Source organism: Acartia tonsa, chromosome 12 (assembly GCF_053477335.1).
Source record: "Acartia tonsa isolate MP-2025a chromosome 12, ASM5347733v1, whole genome shotgun sequence".
In the NCBI taxonomy this organism is placed as follows: Eukaryota; Metazoa; Arthropoda; class Copepoda; order Calanoida; family Acartiidae; genus Acartia; species Acartia tonsa.
In genome coordinates, this window is record NC_137271.1 from 6,765,794 (window position 1) to 6,793,344 (window position 27,551).

Sequence of the window (27,551 nt, forward strand, 5' to 3'; positions counted from 1 at the left end):
GGGTACAACCACCCTCCCAAGAGAAATCGCCGCTAGAAAAAAATTGCCTCCCCCCCAAAAAAAGATTCCTCTAGGGGCGTAGCTGCTAGTATCTAATTAAAGTGTTAATTCTAGAATTATGATAATTAATAAATAAATTACATGTCCATATATTGGTTAATTAAAGAATTGAAAATAATTATTTAAAATACAAAGTATAATTATTTAGATCATGTACATTTATCTGTAAAAAATTAAATAATAAACAAGAATAAAAATAATGAAAATAATGAAAAGCGAAGCTTTTAAATATAAAAATTTAAGTTTAGCTACCTAACTAATAGAGTTCTTCTTTTTATGGAAGCTTCACTTGGGTCCAATAATGGTTTAAGGCTGTTTAATTTTTAGATTGAAGTCTTTAGGATTGTTTTAAGCTACTTTTTGCCCCCTTTACCCCATTGAAAACAGAGTAACAAGATGCTAGGGCACAGCAGCTAGTAATATATGATACAAAGTAGAACTATGTCTGTCCGTCAGTCTGTCTGAAGCTTAACGTCTCGTTAACCACTGAACCGATAAGGTTGTGGTTTTTTTTGGAATACACATACTATTTCCTTTGTGGTTCTAGGCTATTTTCTTTGGGGATTCGGACCTTAATCTATCTGCTATCATAATTTTTTTTGAATTGTAACGTAAAGACCTTAGGAATAAAAGCTACGCTATTATTATGAAATTGTGCATATTTATTTAAATGAAGTAAGTTAGCGTGAAATGTAACTAATTCATAAAATCATAAACCCTGAAAAATATGCATAATTATCCACATAGATATCTAGCTATCTTTCTATCTACATATTCATATTTTTCTATCTTTCTCTATATTGATGACTATCAATCTTTCTATCTTAATTGATATCTAGATATCTCACAATCTACATATTGATATTATCTATCTTTCTATATAGATAAATAGCTAGCTAGCTCTTTATATTGAAATCTACCTATCTTACAATCTACATATTGATATTTATCTATCTTTCTATATTGATAAATAGGTATCTAACTCTTTATATTGATATATATTATATCTATAGTATTATCTACCTATATTGAAATCTAGCAATATTTCTATCTATATTGATAAATAGCAAAATCTTTATTTCTATATTGATACCTAAGCTATGTAACTCTTCATTCTATATCTACCTACTAGCGGCTACGCCCCTAGAGGCCTCTAGTGGCATTCAAATGTTTTTTTTATATTTTAAATATCTAATTTGAGAAATAATTTGTCTATGATCAATCAGCTCTTAAATTCATGTCTCAGGAATATTTCATTTTTTTTTATTTTTTTGTGATTTCTCTTGGGAGGGTGGTGGTACCCTCCCTCAAAATAGTTATAAACCTTCCCAGGACCTATGAGAATCTATCCTGTTAAGGAGAACCCGATCGGTTCAGCGGTTAGCGAGATCCTTCGGTACAGACACACAGATACACAGACAAACATCCTGTTACTTTAGTATAAGGATATTGATATCTAGCTATCTTTCTATCTATATTTTTATATTGCTATCTTTCAATATACAATATACATTGATATCTATCAATTTAGGTTTCTTATCCGACAGTGGACGATAAATTGATGTACACCCCTAGTTATGGAAAACAACATTAACCCATTTGTAGGTTAAAATTATTATTGGAATATTTATAATATGCTAACGGCTAGCTCCTAGAGGTATCGCTACAAACAGACAGACAAACATCATGTTACTTTTATAAAGGAAAAACGAAAGGATTTGATTATTAAGTAGCTTTGCTAATAAAAATTGTAAATTAAAAGTCTAAACTATCTGCTAATGATAAAACTCAGCCAATCATATCATCGACGACAATATAAACCATTAATACACGGCGGGCCTACTCTACAATTTGGGAATGTACTGTACGTAGGTGAAGACGTTCAACATAGCGTACTTTTAATATAACTAGTGGCTGTTCCCCTACTATCTACTAATCTAGGGACTCTGTATACACAGGGTTAAAAAATAGCTTTAAACCACCTCAAGACTTAAATCTAAAAATGAAATAGCCTAAAACCATAACTGGACCTATGTGAAGCTTACCTAAAATAGAGAACTCAATCTGTTCAGTAGTTATTGAGATCTTAACTTAAGCTTAAGACAAAAAAAAACTATTACTACTTTATATAATAGGATAAGAATGGATAACGAATATACGTGGATATCATGACAGGGGCAAAATTGTCGTAAATTTAGGTTGCTACAATTAACATCATTTATTGGTCAATTCATTCATTCAGTACGAGGGAAGGTTGATTGGTAATGGGTGTGGATGTGGATGGGGGAATCGTTATTTTAGCAAGCTACAAGTTTCACTGTATTAGAGTACATGATAATCTGGTGTAAGATCCAAGTAATAATAATTACATTATAATATGGTACTTATAATTTCCGTTTGTTATATGTTGAGTATTATGCGTATGTAGGATTCTTATGGGATAAAACAAAGTATGATTAATTAATGATGATAAACAAAATTACCCCTTCTAAAGATTTGGTAGACAATTTTTGACACTGCAAGTTTGAACCACTAATTCAATAACAGTACCCAAAGTTGTTAAGCCAACGCGTTTTAAAACTATTGCTACCAGTATAAAGAGCCAAAAAATGAGCCTGTTTATAGACCATGTCATTCCCTTTTATTTATTAAAAATATCGGATATGCGGAAAGTGTCATGTGTGACGTCATAAAATAGTATATTATCCATCTCTTTTTTAGTGGTTTTCTTTTCCACTCCTTCTCTCATCCTTCCCTTTTAAACGTATTTTTATGACGTCACACATGACACTTTCCGATTATACAAAATATCAATGTATTTTCTCTATTTTTCTGAATTTTATATTACTGTTCTATGCTACTGCAATGGACAAACTTATCCTTGATGAGAATATAACTTATCAAAATAAAATCATTAGTATTGAAAATAAATTATACAAAAGTGAAAGCCATAAAATATCTACCTACACGTTTGTCTGTCCGTCTGTTTGTCAGTCTGACTGTTTGTTTGTATGTCTGTCTATATTTTCGACAGTCTCTGTGATTGTCTATGTTTCTACTGTCATTGTTTTTGTCTGTCTGTCTTTCGTTCTGTCTGACTGTCTGTATATTGTTTATGTCTGTCTGCCTTTCAACCGATACAGCTATATATCTAATCTAAATACAGTTTATATATTATTATTTTAAATTTAAAGCTATTTCTATTGAAAGTACAAAGTATCTCTATAAGCGTCACATCTATTTCTGTCCCTATTTCACCTGATATTCCGAGTCTGTTTGATTAACCAGCTGAGATTCTATACCACTGTCATAACTGTATAGTTATACCTTATATTCTGAATCTGTTTGATTAACCAGCTGAGATCCTATACCACTGTCATGGCTGTATAATTCTACCTTATATTCTGAATCTGTTTGATTAACCAGCTGAGATCCTATACCACTGTCATGACAGTATAATTCTACCTTATATTCTGAGTCTGTTTGATTAACCAGCTGAGATTCTATACCACTATCATGACTGTATAATTCTACCTTATATTCTGAATCTGTTTGATTAACCAGCTGAGATCCTATACCACTGTCATGACTGTATAATTCTACCTTATATTCTGAGTCTGTTTGATTAACCAGCTGAGATCCTATACCACTATCATGACTGTATAATTCTACCTTATATTCTGAGTCTGTTTGATTAACCAGCTGAGATCCTATACCACTGTCATGACTGTATAATTCTACCTTATATTCCGAGTCTGTTTGATTAACCAGCTGAGATCCTATACCACTATCATGACTGTATAATTCGTCACCATGCTCCATTGTACTAAAAAAAATATAAAAAAAAGGCTAAAAACGAGTTTTAAAACATTCAAAAACCGGTTTTAAATGTTTATTTTTGATTTACAAACCGTAATAAATAATGCTTATAGTCCAAAAATAATAGAAATCTGGTTTTAAAACTGTGCAATGTTTTGGAACTACAGGCAGGTTTAACAGCTAAAAGACGGCGATTTTAACCCAGGCCTTCGGCCCCTCGGGCAAAATATGAATTAATCTTATAATTTTTATTTTAATATCCGTGAAAAGTGTCTATAATACGATGCAAAAAAATAACTTTTTAAAAATTTGAATTATTTTTACCTGAGAAATGTTTTCATAATATAGCTTTTCCCTTTATCATTATTCCCCTTCTCCGAATCCTAAAAAAATTAAGAAAAATATTAGTACCAGTGGCGTGCGAAAGGGAGGGTGTGTTCATTGGTTCAAAATCCCCTTTGGATAAAAATTATAAAGCCATTCCTTCTTCTTTTTCACGCGACTGATTTGCACGTTTCTGGCTTTATAAAAGAGACGCAAAAGCGTCGATTTCCCTCAAAGTGCCTAGTGAAGCACAGAAAATCTTGAAATAAGTGGGACGGAGTGTGGTTATTTTTGAATTGTTTGTTTACTAGCGGCTACAACCCTAGTAGCCTCTAGGGGCACTTAAGGTAGAAGGGGGAAAAGTCGACCTCATCCCATTTTAAATTTGAGTTCATAAGAGTAAAAAAATATTTTTTTTTTTTGGGGGGGGGGGGGGGTTGAAGACACCCTCCCCAAAATAGTTTAAACCTTTACATGACCTATAAGAAGCTTCACTGTAAAGGAGAACAATATCGGGTCAGTGCACAGTTAGCGAGATCCTTCGAGACAGACAAAAAACGATTACTACTTTATATAATAGGTAGGTCAGGTTTGGTCGAAAATATTTTCAAACATAAGGATTGGGGATTCAGTGCTCAATAGAGACTTTGAGAGAAATAACCGTAAAAGTTCAAGAGTATTTCAACTTTTAGAAGCAACAGGACGAGTTTTTTTTCCAACCTAATAAATATTTTCAACATCTCATGCAACCCCCGATCCGTTGCAAAATGAAACTACAAAAACAAAAGGCTTTGACAACCTTGATATGTTACTCAAATATAATTATTAACAGTTTTTTTGTGTAAAATTCTCAATAAATGCAAATTATGTTTATAATAGCTTTTAATTAAATAATTATGACGATTATTTTTTGTGTTTTGTTGAAATCTGAGAAAATATTTTATAATTAAAATCTTGAATAGTCCCTTTCGTGGCAACGCCCCTTAAGTCGTATTTTTTAAATGGCTTTTTATAGGTTATTTTAGGTAAGGTTAGGTTACATTGGATCATGTGATTGCCCCACAGGGTTAGGCAAATTGGCCCCGCAGGGAAAAGCTAATGTGAAAAAAACGAAGAATCGCCCCTTAAGGAGCGTTGCCACGAAAGGGACTGTAACCTATTTAGGGAGGTGAAATACAGACAACAAGAGGCGTATTTCTAATTGTCATGTGGGTGCATTCTCCCACCTACACATTGTTAAATTGACACCCCCATGGGCTTAGGATGGTGTACAGGGGTTCAGAGGTATATAATCTAAGGGTGTTCTACCCCCCTAGCTAAAGGAGGACGATGCCATTAAAACACGGCATTGACGTAATTGGTAACGTGTCGACTTGCTATCGGGAAGGTGTCGGATCCGAGAGCCACACTGCGTTATACAAGAGACTAAAGTTAAAGTAGTGGCAATGCCTCGGCCAATAAACTGATTCGTCTTATTACAATTTCCGTTAGGACTTCCAGAAAAAGGTTAAAGATTTGTAATAGGGGAATGCCTTGACCCATAAACAGTTACAATCAGAGGAAGATGACATTTGACAATCTTAATACTTGCTTTCTTTCATTTGCTCGTTTAAGTTTAGGATACTTTATTAAAGCTTGATGGATTAGTTCAATCTAAAGGTATCCAACCTTTTTAACCAATAATTTTAATCTAGATAAGTGGTAATTATGTTGATTATCAATAGTCTATTGTCATATCCCTTAAGATCCACAAATTCAATAGTATGCAAAGTTAAACATCCAAATTAAGGTCGCGCAATGAAAGGGTAAGTTATCCATTTATTGGAGAAGTATGACAGTTAAAAAAACATACCTCATTTTTGGCATCCTTTTTCCTCTTGTCTATTTTGTCATTTTCTTCTAATCTTTCTAATTTCTGTCTTAAACGTTGTTGTTCAGAAACTATTCGGTCAATTATTTCCTAAAAACAAGAATATTTATGTTCATAAGTAGCGCAGTCATATCAAACATTACCTCTGCTATTCAGGTCCTATTTGTTCAAATATTTCTTAAATACAAAATGAACCGATATGGTTTTCATTTAGGGTGTAACTTCTTATAGGTTCTGGGAAGGTTTATAACAATTTGGAGGAGGGTAACACCACCCGTTCAAGATAAATCGATAAAAATGATCCCCCCAAAAACTTATTATTTCAATGTCTTTTGGGGCGTAGTCGCTAGTAAATAATAAATGAGTAAAATGTACAACTGTTTAATAAAGCAAAGTGTACAGTTTTAGCAGGTATAGTCAATAATTCTATAAATAAGACATTTTTAGTTGAAACTGTAATTAATTTACAGTGAATCTTTATCCTGGTCAACTAACCTGAACTTTGGAGTGATCTTCGCTTTTTAGTTTTTCTAAATTTTCTCCATTTTTGTACTTTTTCAGCGTTGAAGGATGCCTAAAATAGAAAGATAGATAAAAAAAATAAATCTATGGACAGATAGATAGATAGAATTTTGTACTTTTTCAGAGTTGAAGGTTGCCTAAAATAGATAGATATATATCTAAAATAGATAGATAGATAAAAAAAATCTATGGACAAATAGATAGATAAACATACATATAAATAGACAGATTTTTTTGTACTTTTTCAGAGTTGAGGGGTGTCTAAAATAGATAGAGATATTTAATATATTGATGGATGTCTAAAATAGATAGGTAGATAAAGGAATAATAAATGTATGGATAGATAGATAAACATATAAATAGATAGATAGAATTTTGTACTTTTGTTCAGGGAGTTAAAGAGTCTAAAATAGATAGATATAATAAATAAATAAATTGATTGATAAATAGATAAATAAGATAGAAAGATAGAGAAGATATAAAGTTAGAAAGATAGATACAATGAAAGATATTAAGATGGATAGATAGACATAAAGAAAGATAAAATTTACAGTTTTCTTTAATTTTCTATTTTCTGTTTTATATCTCAGGGGTAATGGAAAATGGCAAAATGACCAAAAAAAGTGAGATTTTTAATTTGCAAGTTAAGATATATAAGGATAAATAATAGTTGGGCTGCTATTCTTACACTAAATCAAGTCTGTATGACCATTTCAGAAATTGTTGAATAACTTAATTGCTTTTTGATTATAACATTTTTAAACGGTTTTACTCGATATGACAGTGTTTTATTCTTTTTAAAAGCGAAGCTTTTCTATAATTATTTATGCATATATAGTTATTGTAGCCTAGCTAGCAGCGTTAATCATGGACATAATTGTACTTAGTTTTATTATTCATAATCAAATATTAGGTAAGGCTAACCAGAGCAGAATTAGCAACAAGACGTTAAAAGTGGTTCATACTGCTGCTATGTCAGGTGCGCGACATAAATGGTTAGAGTATGGGGGGAATGCCATGGCACATAAACAGGCGCAACGCATTACCATGTACAGTTAGGACTTTTCAGTCAAAGGTCTTGCAACAAAAAGGTTGGTTGTCTGTTGGATGTGTCTTAACCTAATATCTACCAGTGGGCGTTAGAGTATTGCATCCCATTACAATCAGATGATGCCCTTGAGTTCTCTAGATGATCACTTGAGGTCTCTAGATGATCACTTGAGTTCTCTAGATGATCACTTGAGGTCTCTAGATGATCACTTGAGTTCTCTAGATGATCACTTGAGGTCTCTAGATGATCACTTGAGTTCTCTAGATGATCACTTGAGTTCTCTAGATGATCACTTGAGGTCTCTAGATGATCACTTGAGGTCTCTAGATGATCACTTGAGTTCTCTAGATGATCACTTGAGTTCTCTAGATGATCACTTGTGTTCTCTAGATGATCACTTGAGGTCTCTAGATGATCACTTGAGTTCTCTAGATGATCACTTGAGTTCTCTAGATGATCACTTGAGTTCTCTAGATGATCACTTGAGTTCTCTAGATGATCACTTGAGTTCTCTAGATGATCACTTGAGTTCTCTAGATGATCACTTGAGTTCTCTAGATGATCACTTGATGATCACTTCACCCTGATGAACATGGAACTAGATATCTAATTGTCGCGATGATTTGTACAACTTTTTCATAACTATTTGTCATCTGCAAAGTTATTAGATTTAAGGTTTTAGCGAATAAAAAATAAAATTTGATTCATGGAAAGAAAACGAAGTAGTGGGTTTCGTCGTTTTTTTCACAGAATTTTTCTTTTTATTTCTAGCACATGCGGGGTAATCATTAACATTTACCTAACCTAACATAAATTAACCTAACAAAAGCTACTGTTAAATTAAAATGCGATATTTCTATTTATTTCCATGATCCTAAAATTTGTATAATCTTTATTATTGGGGCTTTGGGAGGAGACACTGGACCGTATATTATACTTGTCCCCAAATTTTTCTCATTTGTTACTCTTTTTTTTTTGGGGGGGGGGGGGGCTGTAGTGAAAAAGGGGTGTATTAATACCACCCTCCCACACACACTTAATTAGAAGGCAATTCTAAAAAAATTTTGAACATCTATTGATTATGATTGAACCCATATGAATAACCTTGTTTGTAAAAATAAACTATTTCAGTGATTTCAGCCAAGCAAAACAATAATTTCATTAGAAAATAACCATTGGTGTGTATTCACTTCCACTACAGTAGTAGCTGTATATAGTGCCTCGCAAAATGGGGATAGATGTCACTGCTTTTGACCTACCTATTCTAGGAAATACCCCATATCCAGTCACTTTTCTAGGTTGTTTTTTATTCACTTCCCTTTCTCTTTTCCTCTACTATGGCATAAATAGAATAGGTATGCCAAAAGCTGTGACATCTAAACCTAATTTCCTAATCAAAGCTACTGTTGATTTTATAGTTTTTTGACAACAACTTTTTGTATGATATGATTATCCTATTCATCTGATATTTTGATAAAATTTCTAGGACAACAATGTGCTTTTGGTTAAGCGAATCAACTCCATAATCAATTCTTAAAATGAAGGTATGTCCTTTAACAGTATCCTGTAATTATGCAACTTTGTCTAGACTCACTAAAAAATTTCTGCTTATTAAGGTCTGACACTCTACAAGAGTTGTGGGTAATTTGTCCTTCCTTCTGATTTTAAAGCTGTTCTTTTATGGATGTTGTCATCCTTGTTTCGTTGTGGACACTTGCTATTGTGTCTTTGTGCGAATATTCAAAACTATGCGAAAATAAAAATATGCGGAAGTAAATGCACAAGGAAATTACCAGAACACCAGGATAGGCAGGGCGGGAGGGGACAATGGGCTGTTTATTACAATAGTCCCCAAGGTTTTATAATAACATTTTCTTATTCGTTGGCTTAACAACTTAGGTGAGTTTTATTAAATTATAATTGGTTGGATCATTAAGTTGATAGTCTAAACGTTTCTTCAACGTTTCATCATTGGGGATGTACAATATTTCGGCTATTGTCTTATCCTTTCAGATCCCTGATAATAGGGATGATATTCTATCTGAAGAAAAACTATTTTCATCCTAAACTATTGTATATAAGCCAAAAACAAACTATTATTGGTACAAATAAAAAACTTTAAGGTAAAACTAGCGGTTGTGCTCCTAGCGTATAGTAGCTATGCATTTGAAAGTGTAAGGAAAGTAGAGAAATAGCCTAAATCCAAACTTAAGTAGATAGCCTAAAACAAACCAGAGAAAAGGATTCTATAAAATGGAAAACTCAATCTATTCAGTATTTATTTAAATCTTTAGCTACAGACTATAAAACTTTACTACTATTTAACCTTAACCAAGTTTTTTCATATTTTTTTCATTTTAGAAAAATGCAAGAAGGTTTACCCAAATTGCAGGAATAAGGTGTAACCAACAAGTGAATTAATTCAGCAAAAGTATGACTTACATTTTAAGCTTCAATCTAGTTGCGTGCACAGGCTTTTGCCATTTTATGTTAACCCTGAGGAGTGAAGGCAGAACTTCCTAATATCAATTTTAAGAGGGTGGGAGGATATTGAACCCCCCTAGCGCACGCTTATGCCACAGTCGCATGTTGGAAAAGCTAACAGTAACAGGAAACATCAAAATATCGCAAGATTAATTCATTTTAATTCCGACAAGTTTTTGCTAAAATCATAACCTCATACTTTGGAAAGGGAAAAGTATACTGAAAAAATGAATAAAAGGATAAGACAATGGACGATAATAGTTATTTCTCGCATCGTATTATAAACGGCTTTCCGCGGATATAGAATGTACAATTATGAGATTAAAACTAGTTTTTTTTAGCCCCGAGGTGACGAAGTTGGATATAATACGATGCTAGACATAGTTTTTTCGTATGGATGAGAACCGGTTCCTATCCACCGGATTCGAATGAATACGAGAAAAATCTTTACATCCCCATGATTGTGAACAAAACTATCCCATTCTGTAGATTAAAATCATTATATGTTAGAAGTTTGAACACTACTAATTTGGAACCAACCAATCAAAATTCATTAAAAGATTTTGAGCTAACTTTGCCATGGTAATTTTGATCTACTAATAAGACTTTTCCAATATAGCTTTAAAAACAGTTGATATCCGCTGGATTAGAACCGGTTCTAAGCCATACTAAAAATAATGTAACGTATCGTGTTTCATCAAGTTTTCTGCGAATATTAAAATAAAATAAAAAACATAATATTGTTACCAGTTTTGTCACCCTGGGCCCATCGGGATTTTTAAACTGGTTTTTCATTTTGAAATCTGCTGAAAGCTGTCTATAATACGATGCAATAAATAACTATTCCTTTTCTTAACCAAAGTCAACTCTTCAGATTTTACAGATTACGTTTCCCTTAAATTATATTTGACCTTTTCTTTCTAACCTGCACACGTAGTTTTATCATTTTTCATTTAAATTAATATAATATTTAAAATAAAATTAGCCGTCATTTTAGCTTTTGTCTGTCCCACTTGTCTGTTAATTTATTTGGGTCATGGAAAGAATAGTGGTATTTCAATTCAATCCATAGCAGAAAGATTTGTCAAATTCTGTTAGCTGGAATTATTTGGAGGTATTTATAAAAGTTTTACTTGTTATAGACAATCAAACCTTTGATTGCAAATAGGGTTGGGCCGAATATCCGGTTTGGCCGGTTATCCGGCCGGATATCCGGCCATTTTCAATATCCGGCCGGATACCGGATATTTAAACTATCCGATTACAGGATATTCGGCTGATTTTTGACGCCGGATATCCGGTTATCCGGCCGGATATTCGGTAATTTGCCGGATACCGAGCGTTGGCCTGATATCCGGCCGGAACCGGATATCCGGCATTAGAAATCAGCCGGATATCCAGTATCCGGTATCCGGCCAAAAAAGTATCCGGCCCAACCCTAATTGCAAAAACCTTTTCTGGAAGTCCTACATTGCCAGCAAAAAAAATTGTATAGCACAAAAAAATTAATTTTGATAATTTTATTGTAGGATATAATCTGTTTTTTTGTATGTTTGTTTCTTAGAACGTGAGAATTACGATGTTTTTTTATAACAGAAATATTATTTATAGAGGTTTAATTAACAATTAAAACAAACTATTCTTGTATGTAATGATATGTTAAGTAAGTTAAAGGAAGCCTGCAAGAAATACACCGCTCTAACTGCTAAAAGACTGCCCAAAACCCAAAATTTAAAGCCTTAAGCTTCAAAAACCAAAAAGGCATTTTAAAATGACATTTTAGATATTTGAATATTTTGAAAGTGGATTTTAATAATCTTAAGAAAAACTACATTTTAACTCTAAATGATTCAATTTTAATTAAAGCCATACTAAAATAAGATGGTACTATTTCAAAATTTTAAGGGCTCTATTTCTCTATTTTATATCCTTTTTAGTCAGCTTGATAAATAAGGAAAGTAAGATGTTACTACTAGAACAGTTCCAAAGATATTTTTATAATTATTGTAACAGAATAGTTTCAGTCTACACAAATAAAAAACCTACTGTCATCCTATGAAGAAAAACAACCATAGAAATATTTACAGTATGATGATTCAATTAATAATTTTAAGAAAGTACACATAAACCAACAAACTCTAATTTATTAGTAAACTTTCTATAAGTAATTTCACAATGCAATTTTGTCACAGAAAGGATAGTTATTCATTGCATCGTTTTATAGACAGTTTTCCACGTACATTGAAATTTTAAAAATTACAATTTTAATACCAGTTTTGTTAGCCTCTTTTTATATTATGATTTTTATTTCATTATTCATAGAGAGTTTTCTGTAATACGATACATGATTTTTCTTAATGGCTAAAAACCGGTTCAAATCCAGCTGAAATGAATCTTAAAGCTGTGAATGAAAAAGTAATATTAATTATTTTACTTTAAATATCTGTAATTTTATGTTGTCATTAAGAACATAAAAATTGATGTTACAAGGAAAAAATGTTGTTTTAAGATTTCGACCTGGTCATCTTTCAAAAGGACATCACAAAATTTACTTTTTAAAAGCGAAGCTTTCTGTAATAAAGATACTTCCGTCCGTAATGGATGTATCTTCTTGTTAATCTTTTCAATAAAGTAAAAGGATCTTTGTGTGTCAGTTTGTGTATACCGAAGGATCTATATAACTGCTGAAAATTATACCCAAAAAATTTTATTTTACTTTTAAAAAAAAAATAAAGTGAGGGTGCTACTTTCCTTCCCTACCCTCAAGTGTCCCTATAGGCCTCTAGGGGTGTAGCCACCAGTTCATACATATTAGAATTGTCCTATAATTTCAAACTTAGCATGATGAGTCTACAACCTTAAGGTACGATTTAGAAATCGTAGCAACTCTATGTATAAACGTTGACAATTGATAATTTTTTATGGGTGGTAAAAAGGCCTTCCTAAAAATATGCTCCACAAAAGTGATATAAAAAAGAAAAGAGTGTCCTCTAAATATTTTGCAAAAAAAGTTGTGGGACTTTTAGAATTCTTTTTCCCTAAGTTTCCCACTGAGGGCACAACTATCTATCTATCTATCTATCTATCTATCTATCTATCTATCTATCTATCTATCTATCTATCTATCTATCTATCTATCTATCTATCTATCTATCTATCTATCTATCTATCTATCTATCTATCTATCTATCTATCTATCTATCTATCTATCTATCCTTTAGATATATATTATCTGTCTATCTTACTGTCTGTCCAGTAATGAATATTCCAGTATGGCTTCAAAACCGAATAATATCCGCTGGATTTGAACCGGTTCTCAGAACAACACTGAAAAATCATGTATCGTATCGTATTATATCCAGTTTTCTACAGAAATAAAAATGTACAATTAAAGTACTTACGGAAAGCTGTCTATAATACAATGCGATAAAAAACTATTAATTACTTAATGTTTTTATCTCTAAAAATAATTATATCTAGAAAGTTCGCTACAGATAACTTAAAAATCAGGGAGGGAGGGGACATTGGGCTGTTTATTACACTAGTCCCCAAATTCTTATAATAACGTTTTCTTATTCGTTGGCTTAACAACCTTGGGGATCATTTTGAATTTTGATTGATTGTATGATTTAGTGTCCAAACGTTTCAACCACTAATTGTAATCTACAGAAGGGGTAATTTTGTGTTTCATTTATTAGACAAATAAATTGATAGATAGATAGAAACAACGATGGATAAAATGGAGTAAAACACTAGAGGGAGAAAGGGTTAAATAACTGTATCTCACCATCGCAGTGTCCTTGTGCCGACTCTCAGTTAGGTCATTGAAAATCAACCAATAATGTCAGTTAATTTAACACAACCAAGAAGCAGAAAACAATTTGGTAGCAGACGGAAAAGGTCATTGAAAAAGGGTCGGAGGTAGTTATCCGCATATACATCTATACTATAGAACTGTTGGATAGACAAATTGATAGATAGATATATTGAAATAACAAGCTAAATGGATAGATTGATAAACAGATAGATAAATTAGATGGATAGTTAGATATACAGAAGTACAAACATATTATATTGTTAGAAATATAAATAGAAAGACAGAAAAGGAGGAATAGATAGATGGATAGATAGATAGACAGATAGATGAACTTTTCAATGATAAATTTTACCACTAAATTGACCAAACATTAATAACTTGTCTTCAGGGAAAACAGAATTGTTAAATAAGTCTACAAGGAAAATTATATACATATGTTACAAAGCAATGAATGTTTACAGACATTAGATTTAAACAGAACATAAATTTTATCCTCTTGCAATATGAAGTAGAAAGTTTTTGGTCTGTCTTTTAAGATATTTCTAACATTAGAGTAAAATAATACAGGGGGAAGGGGTTTAATATATTTTGGGCAAAGTAGATCCTTAGTGATCTATTCATGGCTACCCGGGCAGAACTGATTAGGATTTAGGTTATTTATTGTTATAGTAATTTGAAGAACACAGTAATAGTGTCTGACTGATTATGACGTAACAAAAAAATTTAGCCAATGAGAGGCCACTATAAATTTTACCATTGGTCAATAACGGCCTCTCATTGGCTAATTTTTTTGTTAAGTCATAATCAGTCAGACACTATTGCTGTGTTCTAATTTGAATTGTGTTTTTATGTTTTTTTTTTTATATTTATTTTATGACTATGTTTAATTTTTATGCCCAAATAAATATGTTTATGTTTATGTTAATAACTGTATGTCCCCAACCCGTGGACCCTGTGCCGACTTTCAAGATTGTTTTTAAATATCAGCCAATAGCGTCAGGAATTTTAACAGAGCCAAGTCGATACAAAAGAGCTGAAAGCAATTTGCTAGCAGACGAAAAAGGTCACCAACACTGGATCTGAGTAGGTCTCTTGGTTATACATCTGTATATATAAATAATTTTTTTAACAGCGGATTCGACTATTCTCTTGCTCATTATTTGAGGAAAGATACTTAATAATTAGGGAATATTTAAAGATATTAATTAAATAAGTATATGTGATAAAGTATAATATCTCAAAAGATAATTATCATTTCAATAACGTTGCATACATAGTATATATACATACAAATAAGAATACTTTTTTTATAATATAGGTGATCTTTTAGGTTTTACAATAATCCAAATGTACTTGTACATGTACATGTACAATAAGTATAGAATTAAAAAGTTGAATCCTTTATCCCTGATTTAAAATGAAACGTTGTTTTAATAGCAAGTTTCTCATTTTAGCATCATTATTATTTGTTTTGTTGCAAGCAGGGATATTGGGATAGGGAAATGAAAGTTAAATTAATCTTCTCCTGAATTATGATAAAAAGAATTAAAACTATATGAGGGGGAAAGTGTAGACCATGTGCTTTTAAAACTTGCGAGCATTATCTTGGGGTATCGAAATATTATTACTTGGATGTTGCACCAGATTTTCATGTAACGATACCCCCCCAATACCACCTTTATCCCATTCCCTACCCTCCTAACAAAAATTAGATCTATGTGAGCAACCTTTCAATATAACCACGTATATTCGTATATCCATTCTTGGGGAAGTATTTATTTGCTGTTCATTGTCTTATCCCTCTGTGCATATTGGAATTTTAGCCAGCCGAAGAATTTTAGTGAAAAATTAGTTTTCATGTGCTGTAACTCTATTAGAGTAAAAAAACCGACAAAGCCAATCGCCAAATTTGTTCGGTAGTGGTTGGAGGTTAATCAGCGACTGTAAAATAGTATCCAAAGTTTTATCACTACGGTATATTATTCGTTAGCTCAAAAATTTTGGGTACTTTAAAAGAATTTTGATTGGTTGATACCAAACTATATGTGTTATAATATACAGAAGGGGTATTTTTGTTTATCATCACCGGAAATGTAACGTATATTTATCGTCCATTGTCTTATCCCTTATAATCGCTGTATTTAAATTTAACAAACAGCCAAACTATGTAACATACAAAAAAGTATCTTGAAGATAAAAAAACTTGTAATCAAAGGGTTGATAATTAGATTAAATGACTTAGCTACATACATGATAATTTCTGTAAAATAAAAATTAAGACAATTCGGGGGAGGGGGGGGGGCGGATGAGTTTTATGCCAACCCCCTTAAAAGTTTTGCCTCTTATGTTATTCGTGTGAAAAAATTGTGTGACTTTTAAAATATCTGAGATATTGAGGTGGGGATTTTATGCCCTCCTCCTTAATAGTGATTATTCAAAGCCACCCAGGAATAGGGTTAAACCAGGATTAAACAAAAGTTTCGCTTTAAAATTGTTATTTGAAAGGGAGGTAACTCCTAAGCTTTCAACTATAATATGATGTTAACATTTGAAAGAGCTATACACAATCATACACAGTAATGCTACAAGAAAAGCTACTTTATGAAGCAGCTGTTAGGGCCTAATAAAAAATAAGGATCATGGAAAGAAAACAAAGTCATTCCTAATTAGGACAGAAGTCACTGGAAATTGGTCTAAGGAAGGCTACTTATGTCCTTCATCTAACAAAATCTAACTTAAGGGAGGTGACTTATGTCCTTTGTCTGACAAATTCTTACATTAGGAAGGCTGCTTATGTCCTTCAAGTTGCAAAACTTAGCTTTTCTGTCCTTCACATAGCAAAACCTCACAAAACATAGCATTTCTGTCATTCACATAGCAAATTCTTGCAAAACATAGCAAATTCTTGCAAAACATAGCAAATTCTTGCAAAACATAGCATTTATGTCCTTCACATAGCAAATTCTTGCAAAACATAGCAAATTCTTGCAAAACATAGCATTTATGTCCTTCACATAGCAAATTCTTGCAAAACATAGCAAATTCTTGCAAAACATAGCATTTATGTCCTTCACATAGCAAATTCTTGCAAAACATAGCAAATTCTTGCAAAACATAGCAAATTCTTGCAAAACATAGCATTTATGTCCTTCACATAGCAAATTCTTGCAAAACATAGCATTTCTGTCCTTCACATAGCAAATTCTTGCACAACATAGCAAATTCTTGGAAAACTTAGCATTTCTGTCCTTAACATAGCATTTTGGTCCTTCACATAGCAAAATCTCACAAAACATAGGTTTTTCTGACCTTTTTCTACCAGGAGATCAGAACTAAATCAGAACACACATAACAAGAGTTTTTACATAATACATTAAGATTATCAATTATGCATTCAACTCTGCATAAATTATGATAATTCATTATTATTACCCCTCCCCCCCCCCCTATTTAAAATTTACCCCTGCATAAATTATGATAATTTATGCTGAGTTAAATGTACTGTTTGAATTTCTATCTAACAGGATATGAGAACTTAATCAGAACACACATAACAAAAGAGGCCAGCTATGGTGCCATGTAGGAAAAGTGGCATTGCATTCTAGGGCCTAAAAGGCGTCATAGCTGGCCCCTTTTCAGTCCATCATATGACATGGGAAGGAGGTTGAGGATCATTTTATGCAGTCTAAATTCCCAAGAATGCAATGCCACTTTTCCTACATGGCACCACCTCCCATGTCATATGATGGACACAAATGAGGCCAGCTATGACGCCTTTTAGGAAAAGTGGCATAGCATAGTGGAATTTAGGCTGCATAAAATGCTCCTCAACCTCCTTCCCAAGTCATATGATGGACTGGAAAGGGGCCAATTGAATAATTGTTAATCTGAATGTACTATGTAAACACTCTTGTTATGTGTGTTCTGATTAAGTTCTCATATCCTGTTAGATAGAAGTTCAAACAGTACATTTAACTCAGCATTAATTATCATAATTTATGCAGGGGTAAATTTTAAATAGGGGGGGGGGAGGGGTAATAATAATGAATTATCATAATTTATGCAGAGTTAAATGCATAATTGATAATCTTAATGTTTTATGTAAAAACTCTTGTTATGTGTGTTCTGATTTAGTTCTGATCTCCTGGTAGAAAAAGGTCAGAAAAACCTATGTTTTGTGAGATTTTGCTATGTGAAGGACCAAAATGCTATGTTAAGGACAGAAATGCTAAGTTTTCCAAGAATTTGCTATGTTTTGCAAGAATTTGCTATGTGAAGGACATAAATGCTATGTTTTGCAAGAATTTGCTATGTTTTGCAAGAATTTGCTATGTTTTGCAAGAATTTGCTATGTTTTGCAAGAATTTGCTATGTGAAGGACATAAATGCTATGTTTTGCAAGAATTTGCTATGTTTTGCAAGAATTTGCTATGTGAAGGACATAAATGCTATGTTTTGCAAGAATTTGCTATGTTTTGCAAGAATTTGCTATGTTTTGCAAGAATTTGCTATGTGAAGGACATAAATGCTATGTTTTGCAAGAATTTGCTATGTGAAGGACATAAATGCTATGTTTTGCAAGAATTTGCTATGTGAAGGACAGATAAACTATTTTATGCAAAATTTTGCTATGTGAAGGACCAAAAGGCTAGGTTTTGTGTGGTGAAGGGAGGCTACTTATGTCCTTCATCTTGCAAAATCTTTGTTAAGGGAGACAAGTTATGCCCTTCATCTAACAAATTCTCACATAAGGGAAGCTACTTATGTCCTTCCTAGGAAGGTGACTTCTGTCCTAATTAAGGAATGACTTTGTTTTCTTTCCATGATCCAAAAATAATAATAATACAAATGACCAATGATAGGCCAGTATGTATATTACCATTGGTCAATATATTAGAGTAAAATACTAGAGGGAGAAAGGTTTAAATAACTGTACCTCCCGATCGCAACCGCCTTATGCAACCCTTCTATTGGGTCATTGAAAATCAACCAATGGTGTCGCTTATGTTAACACAGCCGAGTAGCAGAAGCAGACGAAAAAGGTCTTTGAAAAAGGAAGGGAGGTAGTTGTTTGTATATATCTCTATGCTATAGATCTGATGTCAATATAAATGCATACAGGTCTATCATTGGTCATTTTGATTAAGCACAATAAGCTGCTTCTTGCTTTATACTTAGTAACTTTATAATGTTTAACAAATTAAGGAAAGACGAAGAAAGTCCCTCAAAAATCAGCATGTTACGTCATAAAAACGAGGGATTATCCATCTCTTTTTTTCTTTCCCACTCCTCCTCTCCTCATCCCTCATTTTTATGACGTCATTGAGGGACTTTCTTCGTCTTTAATTATGGACTTTCATTGGTCTTAAAAGCTTTGCTTTGACTTGCATTATATTTAAAGGTCTTTTTAATCAAAACAGCGTTTTTATTTAAACATGTTTTTTGCTGACTTTTTTGGAAGATCAAATTTCGTAAACGGTTGAGTAATTTTTGTAATAAGGTCGAGTTTTTGTCATAATTTTACAAATAGAGGGATGTTTTAGTATTTATCCTAAAAGTGGATGCGCCCTAGCCTACAAGCGTTTCGCCACCCTTTTTGTTTTAAAGTAACCAGAAAGAAAGGGGACATTGGACTGTAAATTATAATAGTACCCAAAGTTTTATTGTCATGTTCTCTCGTTCGTTGTCTTAAAAGTTTGGGGACTTTTCATAAATCATTAATCTACAGAAGGTCTAACTTTGTTTATCATCATTGTACATAAAATGACACAATAAAAACTGTCCCGAATTTGTATTAATTTTGAGGAACACGACTCCAGTGACGTCATATTTTTCTTTCCCGAAAAAGGGAAGGGGGGAAGAAAATCTCTTCAAAAGAGATGGGGAAAACCCCCTTTTCTCCCATCTCTTTTTTCTTCCCCCCTTCCCTTTTTTTCTTTCCCCCTTCCCTTTTTCGGAAAAGAAAAATATGACGTAACTGGAGTCGTGTTCCTCAAAATAAATACAAATTCGGAACAGTTTTTATTGTGTCACATAAAATTATTTTTCATTGTCATATCCCTTACTATCACTGAATGCTACTGTTATAATCCTTTATACTCTGGATGAATTTAGGCTATTTTACAGTTAGGAATAGGATTGTAAGGGATAAACACTTACGAAATGTTTCAACAGCTAGATAAATAGAGCTGTTTTTAGGATCTTATGGCGCAATATCTATTAAACACAAGTAAGACAAATAATGATTTAATGTTTTAAACAATTTAAATTTATGTAAAGGCATGTTTAATAATTTATGATAGATTAGCGAAGTAGAAACAAGGATTTTTATGTGCAAATTTGTTAAAAGCGAAGCTTTTTACATTCAAGTACATTAAGATCTTAAAAGAGTAACTACTCTATAACTATTTCCATAATAGCCGCACGTCCAATAGACTGGACATACTGACATGTAATATTTGCTAGAAGAGTAGGTACGCTATTAAAATTTTCATTAATTGTGTATCTTATGTAATGATGAAAGCAGACATGATGGACATACTAACATATTATACTAGCTAGTACAGTAGCTCCGCTATTAAAATTTCCATTAATTGTGTATCAGTAATAATGATGAAAAACCGTGGTTATGCTCCGTGATTTCACTAAGAGCTTGTAACACGGATAGGATCATAGGACGATGGATGATAAATTGATCTTCCCCCCAATTAGCAAATAAAATGTCTCTTTGGTAGATCATAATTCATCCTCCTATTATATAAACTAGCGGCTACGCCTCTAGAGGCCTCTAGTGGTACTTTAAGTGTTTTTTATTTCACCCCAATATTTCAACCCAATCGGTTCAGCGGTTAGCGAGAACCTTCGGTTCAAACACATAGACATCCTGTTACTTTTTAAAAAGAATTAGTGAGTTTTTTTTCTTTGTTTATCCGTTAAGATCTCGCCAACAACTGAAATACATAAGTTTTTTTATTCCAGTGAAGCTTCACAATGGTCCTTGGGTGGCTTCAGGCTAATAAAGATAGATTTACTTGATTTGAATGTAATTAGTTTACTAGTAACAGGATGTCCAAGTGTCTGTATCTCGCTAACTGCTGGACAGACATTTATCCTATAGATCCTAGAAGGTTTTAACTTTTTGTGGGGGAGGGTAACGCGCCCTCCCTAGATAAATCGTCAATGAAAAAATTTACCCGCCCCCCCCCCCCCTTTCTCAAGTGCTCATTGAGTTATGTGGGGGCATAGTCGCGACAACTCTATAGCCCATTTTGCCCGTCGCGTCTATCTTATTTTTATCTATTTTACTAATTTAGTAAATTGAGAAAATATATATGTTTATCAATGTTTTGTCCTTATTTTTTAGATAATTAACCTTTTTTTAAACGATTTCTCGAAGCGAAGCTTTTCTGAAATTAGGGTCAGTCCGTCCGTACGTTTGTCTGTAAAGGATAGCTCGTCAATTTAGGCATATTATAATTGTCCTATCGAATTCAAACTTGCATGATAATTCCTGTGTAATAGTTTACGATTTAGAAAACGTAGCAACTCTATAATCGTCATCACAAAGTCCGTGCGTCTGTCATGAACGTTTTTGACAACAATTTTTCGTATGATATAATTATCCTATTCAGATGATATTCGACCAATGATTCCTAGGGCAATAAGGTACAATATTTTAATATTATCTATTTGTTCAATTTTGCAACAAGTTCCCAACACAATCTTATAAATTTAAGTTCTTCTTAATACTTTTTTGCACTTTACAAGAGTTCATGTCCGTTTGTTATACTGTCCAATTTCAGAGCTTCGTGCGCACTTGTGGATATTGTAGTTCTTATTTTTAGATAATTGACCTTATTTGAAATGATTTTTGATGATATACTTCAAACAATTAATCAATAATCATTTGTAATGCCAAAACTTTTATGACAACTTTTTCTAATTCTAATTAGCAAAGGTAATCATTTTAAGTAATAGATATAATTTAGAAATACAATCTCTAAATCAGCCAATAGGGAAACAATGGAGTAATAACCCGGTCCAATGATTGGTATGAAAGTGAACAGATTTTAGTGTAAAAGGGCGAATATTTTTTTATTTCAATCGTATAATGAGTAATCTTTAATAGTCACATTACTTAGGATGGAGCTAGCTAGAGCTGGTATTATCAAAAAGAATCGTGTATGAAACAAACATAAATATAGACAAAATTTCGGGTCAGATGGGCCATCTAGATATATTATGTCTATTTTTAAAATGTACACTTTTACTGGTAGAAAATATTTTCATAGATATAGAATGTATTTACAATTGTAGAATATCTTCGCTACTAAATAAAAAATATTTTGGACGTGACTTTTTGTTGTTGATTGAAAGGACACCAAAATGCATCCCCTTTTTATAGAGGAAGTCACATTAATCAATAAAACATGAAAATATAGTCCAATACATCAGGCAGCGAAGCTAAATAATAATTAGGGCATGTGACGTACAGCTTGATTAAATAAATTGCCTTTAATCAATATTAATTATATTTAAATGAAATGATCAGTATATATTTTTGACATTCATTATATTTTTACAGCATTTTTTGCATTAAATTGAGAATATTACTTACTCCATCCCACTTACCCTTGATAAAAAATGAATATCAGAATATAGTTTTCTTCTTTAACTAGGTGAGTTTTATGTCAGAGATTATTTTCGTGCATTTCAACAAGACATACCTAATTTGTTAAAAACCGTTGAGACACAACCCAAATTTTCCAGATTTTGTATAATTTTTTGAGGAACACGACTCCAGTGACGTCATATTTTTCTTTCCCGAAAAAGGGAAGGGGGGAAGAAAAAAAGAGATGAGAGAAAAGGGGGTTTTCCCCATCTCTTTTGAAGAGATTTTCTTCCCCCCTTCCCTTTTTCGGGAAAGAAAAATATGACGTCACTGGAGTCGTGTTCCTCAAAAAATTATACAAAATCTGGAAAGATTGGGTTGTGTCAACCGTTGAACATTTTTTTCCAATATAAAAACTCGATTTTGAGTAGAGACTTGAACGCAACATAGACAATTTTTTTCTTCTCAAATTAGTTATTTTGAAATAAAAACAAACAATTACAGTGCCACTAGAGTCCTCTAGGGGCGTAGCAGCTAATTTTAGATATTGCGACAGATATATTAATTAAAATATATATTGTTAAAATTGTTTTTACCAAAAGTACAGGAAAATTATAAGTAAAACTTTCCAAAATTGACCAAAACAAGGAATTTTTAAGTCAGGCAATATTCAAATTTACACACAGAAAAAAAATATTTTTTAGCACAAATTGAAGCTTATCTTTAACTGGGGTATGTTCGTACGTCCAACTAACAAAACAGCAACTTTTTTTTATATAAAAATAATATTTTTAAGGAAGCGGTTTATAGTGCCTTTATAAAAATGACGTCAGTTAATAAAATAACCAATGATAGATTAAGACACAGACTAACTTACCAATAGTTGGCCCCTATGACGTCATTTTTCATAGGCACTTAAAAAAAACTCTTGATTTAAGATAAAAATCCACAACATGTAGCATTATCATAAATCATATATGTTTAATTTAAAAACAATAGAGTTTCACCATTTTAACAGTATATTTTTTTAAAAATTATTGTATTTTTATTGTTGTGCTACTTATGACTTTAATTATAGTCGAGCATTCATTTGACAAGAATAACAACATCCATGCTTTCATTTTTAGTTATATGTTGTCATCCTTGATTCTATAAAATGCAATCTATAACAAAATAATGGCCTCTCATTGGCTATTTTTTTTACGTCATAATCAGTCCGACATTCTTACTGGGTTCGTATTACTTATTAAAAAAATATAGAAAAAAATTTATGTTAACATAAATTTTTTATCGATCTACTACTGTTTTTAAGCCTTAAACTCACACCTTTACGGAATTTCAGCACAACCTACCTCCCCATTTTCGAAAATTTGGGAGAAGATTGATTTATCAACCTTTTATGCGTGAATGTTGTTGTGTATAGAAAAAAATGGATAAAGAATACGTAGATATGGGAATTTTGGCGTTGATTTTGGTAGCTAATATAATCATCAGTTATTGGTCAATACCTTCCTCCATGGGGATGGGGTAAAGTCATAAAAGGGATGGAGGAGGCGGGATATCGTTGCTGAAAGAAACATTTTATCAGGGTATGCATGAAACTCTGACAATATCCACGTATTCCATATATCCATTGTTGTGGTATAGAAACTATGCATCATAAGTGGTGTACCATCACCTTCGCAAAATTTTAAAATAACCAAATCATGACTATTATCACTAGGTATAACTAGGACATTAAAATCTGCTGTTTAACTTTATAGGTTCGTCAAGCCTTATTTTATTGTGCTACTTATGGATATTGTCAACTCTTCCGTTTTTGGAACAATTGAGGGATTTGGGGGGGGGGGGGGGGTTGTGGATTAAGTTTTCAAAAGAAAAAGTAAAAAATATTTGTTTAATTGGGCAATTATCTTGGGAGGGTGGTGGTATCCCAAAAATAATTTTATATCATTATCCTTAAAATAAAATAACAGGATATGTGTTTGTCTGTGTGTCTGTTTGTACCGAAGGATCTCGCTAATGACTGGACCGATATTCCTTTACATGTAGCTTCCTAAATATTTTGGGGAAGGGTACCACTATCCATATAAGAGAAATCACCTACGAAAAAAATTACACCGCCCCCCCCCCCTCTCCAATTATTTTAGTATTTTTTAAATTTTTCTTTTATAACTAAAATAAAAGATAGGATGGGTCGAATTAAATCCCCCCCCCCCATAAGTGTCACTAGAGGCTTCTAAGGGCATATCAGCTAGTAATTATGATAAAATAGAATACGGAAATGTGCGCACACCAAAGCATGCATGATGATAAGTAAGTGATTATATGTTTATAAGTTCTCTACAAATCTAACAAAATTTTCAAATCAGCCAACAAATTTAGAATCGCAGCTTTTCTATAACTAGCGTCTTTCCGTCTTCATAAAAGTTGAAAATAATTGTTTTGAAAATAAACAAGGTTGTTAAATTGTTGTACTTATGTTATTCATAAGTACATCTAAAAAGTTATTGCTATTGCTATCATAAAAAAATTGTTGAATTGAAAAATAACTGTTGATAATTTAACCATTAAATATATTCAGAGAGAAAATATTCATTTTATAAACTTTATAGAGTTAGATACATGGATGGATTATCGTGTACTACAATACTATTTACTTCATAAAGTTAGATATACGAATTGATAGGTGTGTACTGCACTAATATAAACTTCATTTAGTTAGATACACGAATAAAGCATTGAGTACCGTACTATTTTAAACGTCAAACAGTTAGATCCATGGATGGATATTACTGTGAACTGCACTAAAATAAACTTCATACAGTTAGATACTTGAATGGATTGTTGTGTATTGTACTTTATAAAATACACTTTGTTCAGTTAGATAGACAAATACATGTGATGTGCTGCAATACTTTATACAGTTAGATACACGAATGAATCATTGTGTACCGTAATAATATAAACGTCATACAGTTTAGTAAAGAAAAAGTAAAAATATCAAGTGTAAAGGTTCATTTAATATTTAGTTCATTTTAAATCAGTGGTTTCAAGGGTTTGATGGGTTAATCTAATGTATTTTTAAAAATTTTGAGGGGGTAAAATGAGGGATGTCAAAGTTTGAGGGGGGTTATACATCCCTTTACCCCCACTCTTGGATGTCTATGACCATATCAACCCCCCCCCCCCCTGCGTTTTAAAGCCTGCCATGGTATTAATTTAATGCATTATTAATTTTATACCAAAATAGACGTCGAAAATTTGTAGGTAAAAAATTATGTTTATCTAAAAAAGCTAATTATATTTTTAGCCACTTTAAGTACATTTCCGTTTAAGTAGCGCGGCTTCTATATAATTAAGATAAGTCCGTATGTCTGTCGTTAGTTGGACTAATGGTCACTAAAAGGCCTGTTTTCTTTATGTATTTATAAATATTGTTGCGCTACTAAAACCAATTTTTTCAAAAACATTCCAAAACTTTTTTGGTTGTTTTGTATGACACTAAAAAAATAAATAACAGAGTCAGTAAAAATAAATTAAACATACACATAGCTAGGTGCACCTGCCATAATAAATATAAATAATCTAGATATATACTATCTAAATCAACCAATAGGAAAAGCCTTAAGAGAGAGCTAGCAGACAGTAGTACATCATTTTTAATACTACAGCAGTCAAACTTACCCTCTAAGGCATAAGTGTGAAGGTGGTGGAGGGAGGTACCCCCTTCGCAAAAATTACAAAATTGAAAAAAAATGAAAAAAAAAATTCTAAGAGGATAACGCCAACTATTCCATCCATCAACGACGTACATAAGCAATACATACATAGAGACATCCTGTAACTTTAGTACCAATCCTTATAATAAAGTAACATGATGTCTATCTGTCTGTTTGTTTGTTTGAAAAGAAGGATCTTGCTAAATGCTGAACCGATATAGTTCTCCTTTTAAAAGTAGCTTCTAATAAGTCTTGGGAAGATTTATAATTATTTTGGTGAAGAATGCCACCACCCTATTAAGATATCTCCCAGATAAAATGACCCCGCGAAAAAAATACTGTTTATTTTTCCTTTTAAAACTAAACTAAAATTAGTGGGGGAGGAGTCAAATGTAACCCCCCATCTCCTAAAGTACCCTTAGAGGCCTCTATTGCGGTGGAGTCTAAAAGGGTCCTGAATGTAATTTGGTCTATCTCAAAAAACGCAAACTCAGTAATGTGCGACATTTTTAATGAATTAAATTAATCAACTTTTTTTAAAAGAAAGCTTTTCTATAATCACTAAAAGTTTAGCTTTTGTATAGTTGAGGTTGGTTTGCCTTTCTGTTGGTAACAATTATCGCTTATTGTTAATAAAAAATCCTTGCGTCCATGTACACTTTTTAATAACATTTTTTATGATACTTGTGTAAATAAAAAAAGCTTATAAATGGTCCGTTGGTTGATCTGTTCATAACGGATAGCTTTTATTGTCATTAGGAATTTTAGAGTTGTCTTATTGATTTCCAACGTAGTAGTAGGGTGCCTGTACGTTATAAAAAGTCAACCAGAAATTCCAGACGTTCATTATAAAATGCAAATTTTTTCTTTTTGACAACATTTTTTATGATTTTATGATTGGGGTTGGGGTGGGGGTGGGGTTGCGTTCAACGCTACCCTCTATTATCTCATTTCCTATTAGAGCTAGAGGGCTAAAAAAAAATTCTGCAGGTCCCCTGTTTGATAATGAATTTCTGACCTCAATTTCAATTTCAGTGAATCAAAGTCAATTTTCGCTTCCTTCACCCTTTTATTAACCAACCTTTGTTTTTAAGTCCTTTTCTACTTAAAAATTTCAAACAGCTGTAATTTTTTTTATTTTTGTAGCAAGAAGAACAATTTTTTTGCAGAAAATGTTTATCTTTAAGTAAATTTTATATTAGAAATATCAAAACATAAATTCTAGCGGCCGCAGCTGTACTTGGTAGCTGCAAGCCGCCGCAGTCGGCGGA

The 27,551-nt window shown here is 32.4% G+C and overlaps 1 protein-coding gene across 1 annotated transcript in view; it reads right to left on the reverse strand.

Annotated features, from left to right (window-relative positions):
• LOC145334482 (uncharacterized) overlaps positions 1 to 27,551 on the reverse strand; it is a 52,700-nt gene that overhangs the window by 15,112 nt on the left and 10,037 nt on the right. The window contains exons 3-6 of the mRNA XM_080179945.1: positions 6,569 to 6,647; positions 6,056 to 6,163; positions 4,204 to 4,262; positions 3,802 to 3,886 (exon numbers count right to left, since the gene is read on the reverse strand). Coding sequence (XP_080036071.1) covers positions 3,802 to 3,886; positions 4,204 to 4,262; positions 6,056 to 6,163; positions 6,569 to 6,647 — 331 coding nt within the window. The remainder of the gene's footprint in view (positions 1 to 3,801; positions 3,887 to 4,203; positions 4,263 to 6,055; positions 6,164 to 6,568; positions 6,648 to 27,551) is intronic.